The sequence below is a fragment of the Globicephala melas genome, chromosome 2 (genome assembly GCF_963455315.2).
Source record: "Globicephala melas chromosome 2, mGloMel1.2, whole genome shotgun sequence".
Classification (NCBI taxonomy): Eukaryota; Metazoa; Chordata; class Mammalia; order Artiodactyla; family Delphinidae; genus Globicephala; species Globicephala melas.
Genome location: NC_083315.2, coordinates 147917042 through 147931081, shown reverse-complemented (window position 1 = coordinate 147931081; position 14040 = coordinate 147917042). Strand labels below are relative to the sequence as shown.

Sequence of the window (14040 nt, the reverse complement as noted above, 5' to 3'; positions counted from 1 at the left end):
CGCTCCGTCCGAAACCGAAACCCGAGCCTCAGAGCCTCAGCTCGCAGCCCCGCCCGTCCCGGCGGGTGAGCAGACAAGCCTCTCCGGCTGGTGAGTGCCGGTCGGCACCGATCCTCTGTGCGGGAATCTCCCCGCTTTGCCCTCCGCACCCGTTGCTGTGCACTCCTCCGCGGCTTCGAAGCTCCCCCCTCCGCCTCCCGCAGTCTCCGCCCGCGAAGGGGCTTCCTAGTGTGTGGAAACTTTTCCTCCTTCACAGCTCCCTCCCACTGGTGCAGGTGCCGTCCCTATTCTTTTGTCTCTGTTTATTCTTTTTTCCTTTTGCCCTACCCAGGTACGTGGGGAGTTTCTTGCCTTTTGGGAGGTCTGAGGTCTTCTGCCAGCCTTCAGTAGGTGTTCTGTAGGAGTTGTTCCACGTGTAGATGTATTTCTGGTGTATCTGTGGAGAGGAAGGTGATCTCCGCGTCTTACTCTTCCGCCATCTTCCTCTGTCCCACCAAATAGTGATATTCTTATTCCATAATTTCTTCTTTGTTTATTAGCTGGAATAATTCTATAAAGAGAAACTTTTCCAACCTCATATTTGGTTACCTTCATGTATAGATTATATAGAAGAGGCAGGATAAATACTAGATTCTTTCCCTTTATTTATCAGTTTTCAAAATAAGGGGTGGATTCAACACGTATTCATGATCAAACCCTCAAGAAAATAGAAATTGTGGGATATTTTCTTAACATGATAAACTTTTTATACCTTAGAACTAAAGCCATTGTCTTATTTAATGGAGAAATAGTAGAGGCATTTCTGCTAAGATCGGGAACCAGGTAAGGATGCCCACTATCTCTATTACTATTCATAATTTTTCTAGAGATATTAGCTAATGCAATTAGACAAGAGAAAACAATAAGTATAAGAATGGCAACAAAGTAGAAAGTTTTTCTCTATTTCATAACTTTAATAGTATATCTGGGCAAGTCTAGAGAATGAATAGTAAAGCTAACTCAAACATTAAAGGTAGCAGGATATAAAATTACCATACAAAAATTAATAGCTTTCATATGCACAAATAATAACCAGTTAGAAGACATTATGATAGAGAAACTCCACTTACAGTAGCAACAAATAAGAAATATTTAGAAATAAACTTAACAGTAAGTATGTAAAACCTAAATAAAGAAAAATTTTAAATGCTTTTGAAAGGCATAGAAATAGATTTGAACAAATGAAAAGACATTGTGTGACCTTGGATAGAATGACTCAACATTGTAAAGATCTCAGTTCTTCCTAAGTTAATTTACAAATTTGATTCAAACCCAATAAAAGCACCAACATGCTTTTTAATGGAACAAGACAAGTGATACTAAAGTTCATATGGAAAAACAAACATGAAAGAATAGCCAAGGAAACACTGAAAGACAACAAATTATGGAGGGAGTCTAGCCCTGCTAGATATTAAAACATACTGTAATGCCTCTGAAACTAAAACAGTATGGACAAAAAGACCAGTGGAATGGAATAGAAAACCCACAAATTGACCCAACTACATATGGACATTTAGTATAAAATAAAGGTTGTATCTAAAATTACTGGATCAAAGATGGACATTTTCATGAACAGTGCTGGGACAACAGGGTAACCATTTGGGAAAAGATAAAATTAGGTCCATATCTCATGTAATATGTAAGAACAGCCTTCAAGTGGACTGGGAATATAAATATAAAAAATAAAACCATACTAGTAATAGAAGAAAACATGGATGAATTTCTCTTTAAATATAAGGAAAGATTTTCTGTGACTCAAAATTCGGAAGGAATAAAAGAAAATGTTGACAAATCTGACCACATAAACATTTGCATAGTAAAAAACACAATAAAGTAAAAAGACAACTGATAAAATGGGAGAAAATATTTGCATCATATACCACAGATAAAGGTGGCAATATATAAAGAACTCTTAAAATTTGAGGAACAAGGGACCATAAACCTGATAGAAAATGTGAAAAAGGTATCAAAAACAGTTCACAAAAGATATAAAAATGACCCTTACATATTTGCAAAAAAAAGTTTGAATGCACTCATAATTAAAGAAATTAAAATGTAAACAAAACTGAGATATCATTTCTTACCCATAAGAATGGGAAAGAAAAGTATGGCAGTGCATTCTGTTAATGAAGCTGTGGGAAAGGTGGCACCGTTATATATTGTCAGTGGGAATACAAAGTGGTACAACCCTTCTGGAGGGAAATTTAGCAATACCTAACACAGCTACTGTGCACTTGACTTTTGACTCAGCTATCTCACCTATAGGAATCTACCCTAAAGATATACCCACAACTCTATGAAAATACATATGCGTAAGGTTATTCATAGTCACACTGTTTATAATTGGAAAATATTGGAAATGACCTAAATGCTTATACACAAAATGGTTGAATAAAGGATGGCACAATGAAGTACTAGGCAGTTGTAAAACAACAACAACACGATGTAGATCTTTATGAATTAATATGGAGCGATTTCCAGAATTTGTTAAATAAAAAAGCACAGTAAAAATGATATCTACAGTAAGCTGCCATTCTTGCAAGAAAGGCATAAGAAAATATACATATATCTATTTACTTGTGTGAAAGAAATACAGGAAGGATAAGCAAAAAACTAAAGAGATTGGTCATCTACAGGGTAGGTGGGAATGGGGTAGAAAGAATGGGGAAATGGGGGTGGGATAGTAGGGATGGGGGGTAACACTTCTCTGAAAATACCTTTTGTATAGCTCTGACTCTTTGAACCAAGGTATTGTTTCACATACCCTCAAGATAAATACTGAAATTCAGCCAGGAGTTGGGGGAAGCGAAAATGGAATATGAACAGTAACAAATGAACTTAACTATAATATAAATAGTAACATGGCCATACTGAAGGGTAGGGAAGGAAAAAATTAACCTAGATAACTTTGCAAAGTAGTATTTGACTGTGTATTTTAAGGCTAAAGACAGAAATGACTATACACATATTATATGCTAGTTAGTAAATTTGTTTCTCACAGGCATGTGAGTTAGTCATTCTGAAACTACTTGATGTGTCTGCAGGTCTGAACTGATACATATATATATTGTGAATAATGAGAGCCAGGTTTCCCAATGTCCGAGAAAGAAAAATCAAATAAAGGGGGAAGGCTAGACTGAACCCTGTGGTCCTGGGTTGGAATAGGGGATATCAGTATGAATTTATGCTTTTAAATATAATATATTTTGTTTATATATCTGTAACTATTTATATGTACACACACATGTGGATAAATACAGAAATAAATATAGATGTGCACCTACACGTACATTTATTTCCTAACTCTGTCGTAAGGGCCTAGAAGCAATGACAACCCAGAAGCAATGAGGACCTGTAGCACCCAGATATTGGTTTCTAAATACCATTCTCCAGTAAAAGGAGCCAGGGATTCTTGGAGAAATAGCTGGAGCTGGGAAAATGTAAGAGGAGGCCGGAGCCTCCTGTGGTACTAGAAAGTAAGGAGGTGCTAAAAAATTGGTAAAGGACACAGGAACCAACTTGAAGGAATTCCTAATGGCCCAATCTGGAACAATTTGAGCAACAAAGTAAATAATGATAGTATTGGATTATAACCCAAAGACAAAATAAATATTCATATTAACATTTTAAAAATTGAATAAGTGAATGAATTAATGAATGAATGGGGAAGAGGTAAACTCTTCCTTAGAGCAGGATTACAATTAATAAATGTAGAGGGCAGAGGGAAATCACCAGTAGACAAACATCATGGTATGGTTGTTGTAAGCAAGAGTCATCAATTGATGCTAAAATTAGCAGGCAAAAGTATGATGAGAAGCAGAATATTTGCTTGATCTCAAAGTATCTCCCCTACCCGATTACTTATTAATATGTTACAAAGGGAAAAACCATAACTTTACCGTGGAAAAACTACACTACAGATACTATACTACCTTAACTATAGGATCAGAGTAACATTACTAGTAATAAGATACATTGGTGTCCGTGCCCCCGATAAGGTGCACTGAGAAGATCTCCTCTTATGGAAGAAAGATCAGACAAACTCAGACTGAGTGACATTCTACAAAATCACTGGCCTGGACTCTTCGAAAGTGTCAAAGTCATGAAAGACAAAGAAATCAAGGAACTGTCACAGATTCAGGGCACTAAGAATACCTAACAACTAAATGGAATGTAGGATCCTGAATTGAATCCTGGAGAAAAGGACTTAAGTGGGAAAAAAAGCTGGTGAAATTCAAATGAGGTGAGGTCTGCAGATTAGTCAATAGTGTCATGCTAATGGCAATGGTGATTCCCTGCTTTTCATGATTGTGCTGTGGTAATGTAAGATGTTAACTTTAGGGGAAGCTCAGTAAAGTGTGCGCAGAAACTCTGTATCATTTTTGCAACTTTTCTCTAAGACTAAAATTATTTCAATATAATAAATTAAAAAATGATGGGATGTTTCCCTAGCATCTAACAAAAGTGACAAAGTTTGTAGAAAATAGTATCTATGGACTCGAGGATTTATACATACTTGATTTATTTCAATCCATTACAGTTAAAATTGTCCCATATTTGGGACAGTGTTCCCACTTTTGTTCCAGTGGGAACACAGTTTGGATCCTGAGTCCTTCTGACATGACCTCAGTAGTATTTGTTTTTTTAATATTTATTTATTTTTTGGCTGCATCAGGTCTGCACACGGGATCTTTTGTTGCAGCGCGCAGGCTCTTTGTTGAGGTACAGGGGCTCCAGAGAGAGCGGGCTCAGTAATTGTGGCATGCAGGCTCAGTTGCCCCGCGGCACGTGGGATCTTAATTCCCCCACCAGGGATCGAACAGGCGTCCTCAGCATTGCAAGATGGATTCTTAACCGCTGGACCACCAGGGAAGTCCCTATCTCAGTAGTATTTGTTTCCTTGCTTTCCAATATGTAACGATACTTAACACATTTCATGCTCCAGACCTGGAATCAGCCATTTATCCAATGACTCCTGGTTCCTTTTAGTGGGCAATGGTTTTTAGAAGATATAATATGGGTGATGGGGTGCTAATTTTTACTGCATTAGTCATTGTTTGGGAGCATTTTCAATGGACAGAGCTAGAAAATAGGTTTTGCTTGTTTTAAAGATAAAATACACTGTGAATTTACACTGATACTTCCAATTCATTGCCAGAACTAATTATAGGGTTTTCACTTAACCTTATCACTCTTACATCTGTATTTTCTTTTAACCATGTCAAAATTTTTGCTACTCATTACCAACATAACCACTCATTTGATACACACATAGAATATCAATTCCACTATTAACAACACTAATGTGATTGCTGAAAAGAAATATATATATGTATGTATATGTATATGCATATTTGCACTTGTTTTTGTCCTTAAGATATATTTGACTGAGGAGGTACAGTCCAACTACTTGTTTCCAAGTCACTTGGAATAGTTTCTTTCTGTGTGATTATGCCACCAACTAGTACGTGATTAGATTCATTTGTTTCATTTTTTTTTTTTTTTTTAGTGACAGTTACCCTGTGAATTTTGCTTTATGACCATGTAAAATATTTACTGGCTCCAGAGTCAAATTTTTAAAATAAACAGTATGTTCAAAGAAATCTAACTTCTATCCCTACCTCTTTTACACTCTGCTTATAGGACCATTTTAAAAAATTATGGTTTATCTTTCTATTGTGTTAAATGGAAACGTGCATATGTGCACATGAATCCATAAGAAAGTGGATGCGTTTTCTTAGAAAATGGTAGAAAGATATACCTGTTTTCTTTACTTTGCGTTTTCACTGAATATCCCGGAGGTTACTCCACAGCAATGTATAGACATGATCTTAACTCCTTCCTACAGTTGCATAGCTCTTCATTAGTTTATTCAACCAGTCCTTTATTGATGGACATTTGGGTTGATTCTGGTCTTTGGCTTTACAAATAGTGTTAATGTAGAGGTTTTTTGTTGACTTGGCAGAACCTTAGGGGAGGAATCAAGGAGTGAGGCTGCTCGGGCAATGGGGGGTGCCTCTCACATAGCCAGGGATTCACCCTGCACATCCCAGAAAGGGATTCCCATTCTCCTGGAACTGTAGCCATAGGTGAATTCTGGTTCTTGACTACTTGGGAGTAAGATGTCCTGAAATTGTGTTTCTCATGGGGGTCCGCATGGGCTGGGGTTTTTTTGGTGGGTTTGGCTGGCAATTATCTGAGAAGCAAATGGAAAAGAAGAGAATATGGTGCTAGACAATGGTCAACCCATGAAAGAGACATTTAAACCCACAGATGCCTTGGTTTCCCTTTGGGAAAGTCCAATCCAGTATATTCTACCTCCTTGTATTTCTCGTGTCAGCACTAGAGTAGGAGTTATCAGTGTATTTCAGATATTAATAATACTGTTTCTCACAAGTCTCTCCCTGTTTTCTGTCCCTATCCTAACTGGTTTCTCCTTGTATTATCCCTAAATCATATTGTCATTTAGCTTATTTCAGCTCCAACAATAATGGTGTAACTCTTTTGGAATAAACCACACTGTTCTGGTTTTCATCCTACCTTTCTGACTGCTGTTTCTTAGTCTCTTTCTTCTCTGCCTGGGCCTTAGCTTTGGTGTTCCCCAAGGATCTATTCTTGGCCTTCTCCTCAGCAACTTTTTTGAGTCCTTGATTTTTCAGAAAATTCAACGAAAGCTATGGATTTACCCTTTGCTCAGAAAAATGTACCTCTGTACCTATACATCGAGTTGTGCATATAATTTCTAGGAGTTCACGAACACCCCTCCATGAGCACAAGTTCAAAGACATCTGCTCTCACGTACTCTGGACTTCCCTTCCCAGGACCTCCAGTGCCATCTCATCACCAGTGACTCCCCAGTCCATATCTTACGCCCAGGCCTCTCTCCCGACCTCTAGCTGCCTCCAGGCACCCTCACCAGGTGATCTGTAGACCTACAGATCATGTTCATAGCTGAGGTTGCCTTCTGCCTCCCACAGGTCTGCTCCTCTCCCCATGCCTTAGTGGATGGCTACATCGTTTGGCTTGCCGACCAAGCCACCACCTAGAAGACATCCTTGATTTCTTCCTTATCACTCTCTACATCTAATCAATGACACTCAGATGGAAGCAAGCCCCTTTTCTCTCCCCCAAGCCACAACCCTAGTTCAGGCCACCATCATAAGTTATCTCTTACCTGGACGACTGTAGTAGCCTCCTAAGTGGCCTTCCAGCCTCAAGAACCAATCTCTCTCCACCTGGATATCTTTTCTTATACAGCAGCTAGTGAGATCTTTCTATACTGCAAGGCTGACCATGTTATTCCTCTATTGCTAACTCTTCGGAAGCTTCCCATTGTCCTATTGAAAGGTCTTAGCATGATATAAAAAAAAGATCATTCATGATCTCTCCTGCCCCATTGGCTTGCTCACAGGGGTTTTCAACTTCTATATCTACTTTTTCTAGGATCTCTACACTGGTGAGAGCCAAGGTGAGATTTGATACAGAACTTAACTTTGCAGACATCTTATAAGCCATCAAAGCAGGCCCAAAGGTCACTGAATAGAACAGGGCTGAACCTGGAGAATGGGGACCAGATCACAAACGCTTACTGAGTAGCTACTATGTGCAAGGAAGTTCTGAAGGAGATGCGGAGATGAGTTAAGACAAGGTTCTGCCCCAAGGGCCTTGCAGTCTATAAAGGAGTGGACAAAAGAGGCATGTTCCAAATGGACTGGGTGTACATGTCTACCACATGCCAGGCTTTGTAGCATAAAGAAAAGTACAATTAAGTGTCCTAAGGAAGAGAAAGTACTATGAGGATGCAAGAGGGGTCAGAGAAATTCCATTTGACGAAGATTAGTGAAGCTTTGTGGAAGAGAAGTGTTTGAAGACTTGAAGGGTGGGTAGGGAATGGTCCAAAACAGAAGGGGTCAGGCACTGGGAGAGTCTCCAGGCAGAGGGAACTGCAGGAGCCAAGGTGCCTACTGTGTCCTTGGAAGTTAACCACAGCACTGGAGGGGACAGTTCTCACCTGGCTCCAGCCTCCAGCCCCCGAAGAGGCTTTTGAGAGCTGAAAGGTGGCATTGCATTTCTCTAAACTTGCATAATGAAACCCTGAAAAAGTTCTGACGTGTTATGGATGTTACCAGCAAGTATGGTTGCTGCCCGTTGCACAAATGGGAAGAGTGAGGTTGAGAGGAATTCAATTAAAATTTGCAAACATTGAAAGTACTTTCTAGGCACTAGGCAATCATCCTGGAGAACACAGAAATGCATGAAATTAGTTTTCCGCCCTTATGGAGGCAGAATTATTGGCTATGTGAGTTCAGAAGGATAAAGAATCCCTTTCAGCTTGGGTGTGAGGTGGTGGTCTAGGAAGGCTTCTTGGAGCAGCTATGATTTGAGCGGAACTCTTAAGTGGGAGTAGGATGCGCATAGTTTGGGAGACAGAGGGGGAAATTCCAGGTGTGGGCAAAGCACAAGGCATGTTCAAGGGACAGTGAGGACACTAAATGGGGCCTGGAAAGGGGCGTCCAGGGAAGTTGATCAATGGAAATAAGGCAGGCGGAGTAGGTGGGGGCCAGATGTTGGTTCTAAATAATTCAAACTTTCCTCCTCTCCTCCTACTCTGCATTCCACCAGGACCAGCTCCTCTTCTGTGATGACTGTGACCGCGGCTACCACATGTACTGTTTAAATCCCCCAGTGGCTGAGCCCCCAGAAGGTAATGGTGATGAAGTCAACAATAACAACAACAGCTACTTCTACCACTTACTGAGCCCTCACTAATGTGCAGGCCTTGTGCTAAGGGCTTTACGTGTCTTGTCTCATTTAGTCGTCACAACCCTACGGAGCAGGTATGACCACTCCCATTTTACAGATGATGAAACTGAGGCACAGCTCAACCAGCTGACATTTCAACTTGAGGGCCAAGGAGGTGTTTCCCAGACATATGGCTGAGAGGGCGGGGGAGGTGTGAGCTTCTAGAGGAAGTGGTCCAGACCCGGTGATGCTGGTTAAGAGGCACAGCCAAGGAGGGAGGGTCTTCACTGCAGTTCAACCAATCATCTCTGAGCACTTTCTGTTTCCCGAGCAGCTGAGCGACAGACTCAGAACTGGGACTCGGTCTCTGAATTGGGAAAGTCAAACTAAAACAGGGCTTACGAAAAGGTTAGGGTCGAGGGGTGGGGCTTGAGGGTCGGGGGCGGGGCTGCTAGTAATGCCATCTCATTTCTTGTAGGGAGCTGGAGCTGCCACTTATGCTGGGAACTGCTCAAAGAAAAAGCCTCAGCCTTCGGCTGCCAGGCCTAGGGCCCCAGGTCACAGAATGGGGCTTGCCGCCGGAGAGGCTGAAGCAGAGCCCAGTTCAGATCAGATCGAGCCCCTACTCCTGTATTTCCAGACAGACCAACTGTAAGGAACATCAGTAACCACAGAGGGCGTGGACACGTGGAACCGAGGGGGCGAGACATCTGCTTAACTCCTACACACAGGTTTCCGTTCTTCAGCCAGCCCCTCCTGTTTCTGCCAGAAAGATGGTAAACTTTTGAAGAAGGACCCCAGCCACAGCCCTGTGGACCCCCCTCACATTTACCCTAGCACTGCGGCCCTCTCACTGGTTCCCATGTAAGGAGCCACTGGTCCCATTTTGTGACCACCCATCAGTCACTCATGCGTGGTTTGGTGTTTCCCATCTATTGTGTTCCAAGAAATCTTCGCACAGCCTCCCTGCCCCCAGCTTAGCCTCTTCATCCTGAACCCAGCAGAGGAGCAAAGAGCTGTGGAGAAGTTTTTATTTATTACAAGTCCCGCTGGAAACTTCTAGACTCGGAACCTAGAGGCTGTCTAGACGATGGAGCCCTGAAATCCCTCCTTGTTCCTTGGTCCCCGTGAAGAGGAAGAGCTGCTTCCCCAGCAGATATCCAGTGGCATCCACAGCCAGGGCGATCTCTTGATGGGGCTGGGGGTGGGGGGAGGCCCTGAGGGGTGGATGGAAATGTTGTGAAGATAATTCTGAGGCCCCGCCATAGCCAGTCAGTATTTGCTGTCCATCAGGAATGGCCTGGCAAGGCACCGGACCTTCAGAGCCGGGGCATCCTTGAGGAGAGACAGGCCACAGCCTGTGGCAGAGGAAGAGACCTAGACGCTGCCTTCCACTCAGCCTGGGTCTGGAGCTTTCCCTGGTGGGACTCAAGAACCAGGGAGGTGAGTGAAGGCTGCCAGGTCAAGAATCTGAAGGTTGGTCCCAAGGACTGCAGCTCTGAGAAACCTTCAGTATTGATGTGACACTACGAATTCCTTTTCCCAAGTAATTCCTTCCTTCCACATAGTGTATGTTTGCCATTGTCTACTGAGACCTGACTCTTGAAATTTCAGGATGGGGGAGAAATGATTGTTCCCTAAACAAATAATTGGGGTGATGTGATTATTTATGACCAGGGCGACAATCACACAGAAGCTTCAGCTCGAGGGCTGCTCCTGTCTCCTAAGCTCCCCAGTACATGCTGGACTCTCCTTTTGAGAAGCCAGAGTTGGGGAGGCTCAGTTCCCAGAAGTCTGTGTTGGAAGTCAGCCCTGTGGGCTGGAGCGGACCGGGCTGCCTTTGACTCTCCGCAGCAGTGGCAACAGCAGCAACACACAAAAACTGACACATTTCTGGAAAAATCATTTGCCTAAAGGACAGGTCTCGGTGAGCAGGACCCTGGCGCACGCTCAGCTTCCTTGACATCAGCTCCATCTCTGTGGTCTGGCTGCTTACAACAAAGGCCCAAGTTATTTTTAGTCCTTCAGCTCCTGAAGAAGCCCCTGGAGCCCCAGAGGCTCTGGCCGCTTGGGCTACCTCTGCCGGGCTGCGGCCTTCTCGCCGAGACTTGGCAAGAGCCCTTCTTCCTGGCTAATTGCTCTTGGCCGGCAGACTTGGGGCAGCCTGGCACACAGCCGAGCTGTGCTGGTCTCCCCCAGGTCCTCTACGGGGTGACCTGTGGCCAATGACGGGAGTCAGTCTCCTGCAGGAGCCTGTGGCCTTGGAGGGGGTTCCATGCATACATAAGGACCTCGTTTAAAGGGCCTGACCAGATGAGATTTTCATCTTCCTCATGAAATATTTCCTTCCCCCTGCTGGTTGGTGAACCCGTTTTGGATTCCGGAGGCCCAGGGAGGGTCTGGGAAGTTGCTATGTGGTCGCATCGTCCATTTACCCCGGGTGGGTCATATCAGAGGGCCAGATTTCCTCTCCTGACCACTCCGGCTCTCTGTCCTCCCACAAAACCCAAAGTAAGCGTCCTCAAAGCCTGGTTATTGGTTTTAAAAAATCACCTTGATTTAATTTTAGGAAAAAAGTCATCAAAATGTTCTCAAAAGCCACAAATGGCTTAAAAGTTAAAAAAAAAAGCAAATCTGAAACCAAAATAGTGACCCTACAAGTGACAGACCCTCTTTGGAGTGTGTGCAAATCTGTTCCCCACCTCAACGCAGATGATGGGGTGGCTCTGTTCTCTCTCCAGCCACACTTGCCGCCACAGAAGCTGAGAGGGTAGGATTGGGTCTCGCAGACCAAGGACGGTGCTGTAACCTTCCACAGGGATGAGGGTGGCCAGGAGTCTGGACCAGACATCAGGAAGGCCCATAGTTCCCTTCCCAGTTTCACTCCCTGAAGGATGGGCCCAACCCCTTCTTCTTTGGAGACCTCAGTTTCCCCGTCTGGAAAATGGGGACAGCAAAGCCAGCTTGTGAGGTGGCACTTGCAGGACACTGCAAGCAAACAGAAGTCATGGTCACATTTATCACCTTCTGTGTTGAGAAAAGGAAAGTGTTGGTCAACAATTGCTCTTTCTTTGAGCCCCAGAGAATGAACTAGAATCACAGGGTGCACATGGATGGTCAGGGTTTTTGTTTTGCCCCTGCCATTGAGTAGCTGTGTGACCTTGGGCAAATCACTTAACATCTCTGAACCTCAGTTTGCCCAGCTGTGAAATGGAGAAAATACTTGTCCTGCCTGTCCCACAGTGACATCAGGAGTCTTAAAAAGCATAATGTTATATAAATCATCACTGGAGAGCTGGGCTTGTCAAGTAGGGACCCCAAATGATTTCTACACCCCCTTTCTTGTGTGAGTTAGCCAAGGTTAGACGGCTTCTTGGAATCTCCATTTTGACCAAAGGGGGTTTATGTTTTAAGGAAGAGGCTGCCTGTGGTCAGGGCCACTAGGTCAAGCTGTGACAAGAAAACTGTGACTGAGCATGGATCTGTGGTGGAAGGTGAGAGATCTATCCTGGGGCTGGGGATTTCAGAATGAAGATGCTCCCTTCTATAAGGGCAACACAGCCTAGAATGGGGTGCTAACTTCTGGAGACGGCTATAATTCAGCTCAGTGTAACAGTCACTTAAAAACTTTGGTTTAAAGCCCAGCTCTGTTAGTTTCTAGCTGGTTGACCTCAGGCAAATGACTTAACCTCTCTGAGCCTCATTTCCCACATCTGTGAGGCAGGGAGATATGGCTTCTCCGGCAGGGTTTTTGCGGGGACGAGAGGTAATGCTGCTGAAGGTCCGGGCATGGGCTCTGGCATGGGGAGGGACCCACACCTTGGTAGTTCTGGTCACTGGGTCCAGAGGCCACCACGTGGAGATAATGGTGCTGTTGCCTCACAGCTCAAACCCTGGGAACAGCCAGGGTGCCTTTCTTCTGCTTCACCCCGATGTTGTGGCTCCCGCCGACCAGAGAGGAGGTGAGGCTGCGGGATCCCAACCGGAAGTTGAAACCCTCTGTTTCCTGTGGGTATTTTTGAAACTGCTTTTTGGGCCTGTAGCAAATCCAGTTGGAGGCACTGGCGTGAGGAATTAGAGACAAGGCCCCTGCCAGGAGATTTACCTTCCGGTGGCTTTCCTTCTAAACCCCCCACTGGCTCAGAGCCCCTAAGGCAGGAGCCAGCAGGTCCCAATGAGCCCCTGCTCCTGTCATTGCCCCAGGGTCAGGTAGGGAGCCAGGCAGGCCTAGGAGAGCAGCTGCTTCCCCAGGCTCAGCGCAGGCCGTCTGGGACCACGTAGCCAGCCCGCGGGGGTGGGGAGGGAGGGAGGCCAGAGTCCTTCAGAGCTGGGGAAGATAACAGGTTTTAAGGTTGGGGGAGGGTTTGGGTTTCACGGTGATGGTTGCATGCTACCCTGGAGAGTTACACTCATGGTGCATCTTATTTAGTCTTTGTGCTTTGAACACAGCATGATTCCTTTTGGCCCTTCCCTTTAAAAGTTCAGATATTTTAAGGAAGAAAAATTAGAGGATTATTATTACTTTTCCTATGGGGGCAAGTTTAGGAGAGAGATCTATGCTCTCGAAGAAAGATTATGGGCACACTTAGGCTTCCAGACTCAGAGAAGAGGGGCCCCTAGTATCCTCTTTTGAGTCGTGTGTAGGGGGTTGGTGGGGAGCGCTGAGGACCACCCACCTTCCCTGCCCCTCAGGTGGTTCTCAGACTGAATGCAGGTGCTGGGACGGCAGCCTCCCTTCCTCTCTCGCTCCCCGACCCCCCAGCCTCTCCCCTGCTGCCCACCGTGGGCCCCTCCTTAGGGTGTGCCCATGCCCAACCCAAGGGAGACGTGGCTCCCGGGGGGCCAGAGCCGCGCTCACACTCCCAGTGAGGATGCCCTGACCACCACGCCTGCCTCCTTTTCAGAGCTGGGCACCGCTGTCACCTGTGGTACGTTCCCATCCCTGGAGATGGGGGAGGAAGGGGCGGCCCTGAGGGAGGAGTGGAGAAGGTCAAAGATCTTTCAAGTAAGGTAAAGAGAAGTGAAGAGAAGTAAAAGGAGGGGGACCTGAGGAGGGGGCCAGAGACCCGGTTTCCACTCACAAAGAAGTCCTGCACCTAAATAACTAGAGGGCATGGAAAGGAAGAGTTATTATAACCCCACCCCTCTCCCCGCCCTTTTCTTTCCTCAGGCCTGAGATCCTGGCAACGTGCTTTTCTTTTTTTCCCCCAAAGGCCCAGCCTTTGTCAGTTCTGGACACCAGGACAGCTCTTCCTTTTT

General features: G+C 44.7%; 1 protein-coding gene across 4 annotated transcripts in view; it reads left to right on the top strand.

The window, feature by feature from the left end:
- Positions 1 to 13067, top strand: part of DPF3 (double PHD fingers 3) — a 266506-nt gene extending 253439 nt beyond the window's left edge. For all 4 annotated transcript variants that reach the window (XM_060294995.1, XM_060294996.1, XM_060294998.1 and 1 more), the window contains exons 10-11: positions 8662 to 8743; positions 9260 to 13067. In XM_060294995.1, coding sequence (XP_060150978.1) covers positions 8662 to 8743; positions 9260 to 9330 — 153 coding nt within the window. In that variant the 3' untranslated portion in view covers positions 9331 to 13067. The remainder of the gene's footprint in view (positions 1 to 8661; positions 8744 to 9259) is intronic.
- The last annotated feature ends 973 nt before the right edge of the window (positions 13068 to 14040 follow it).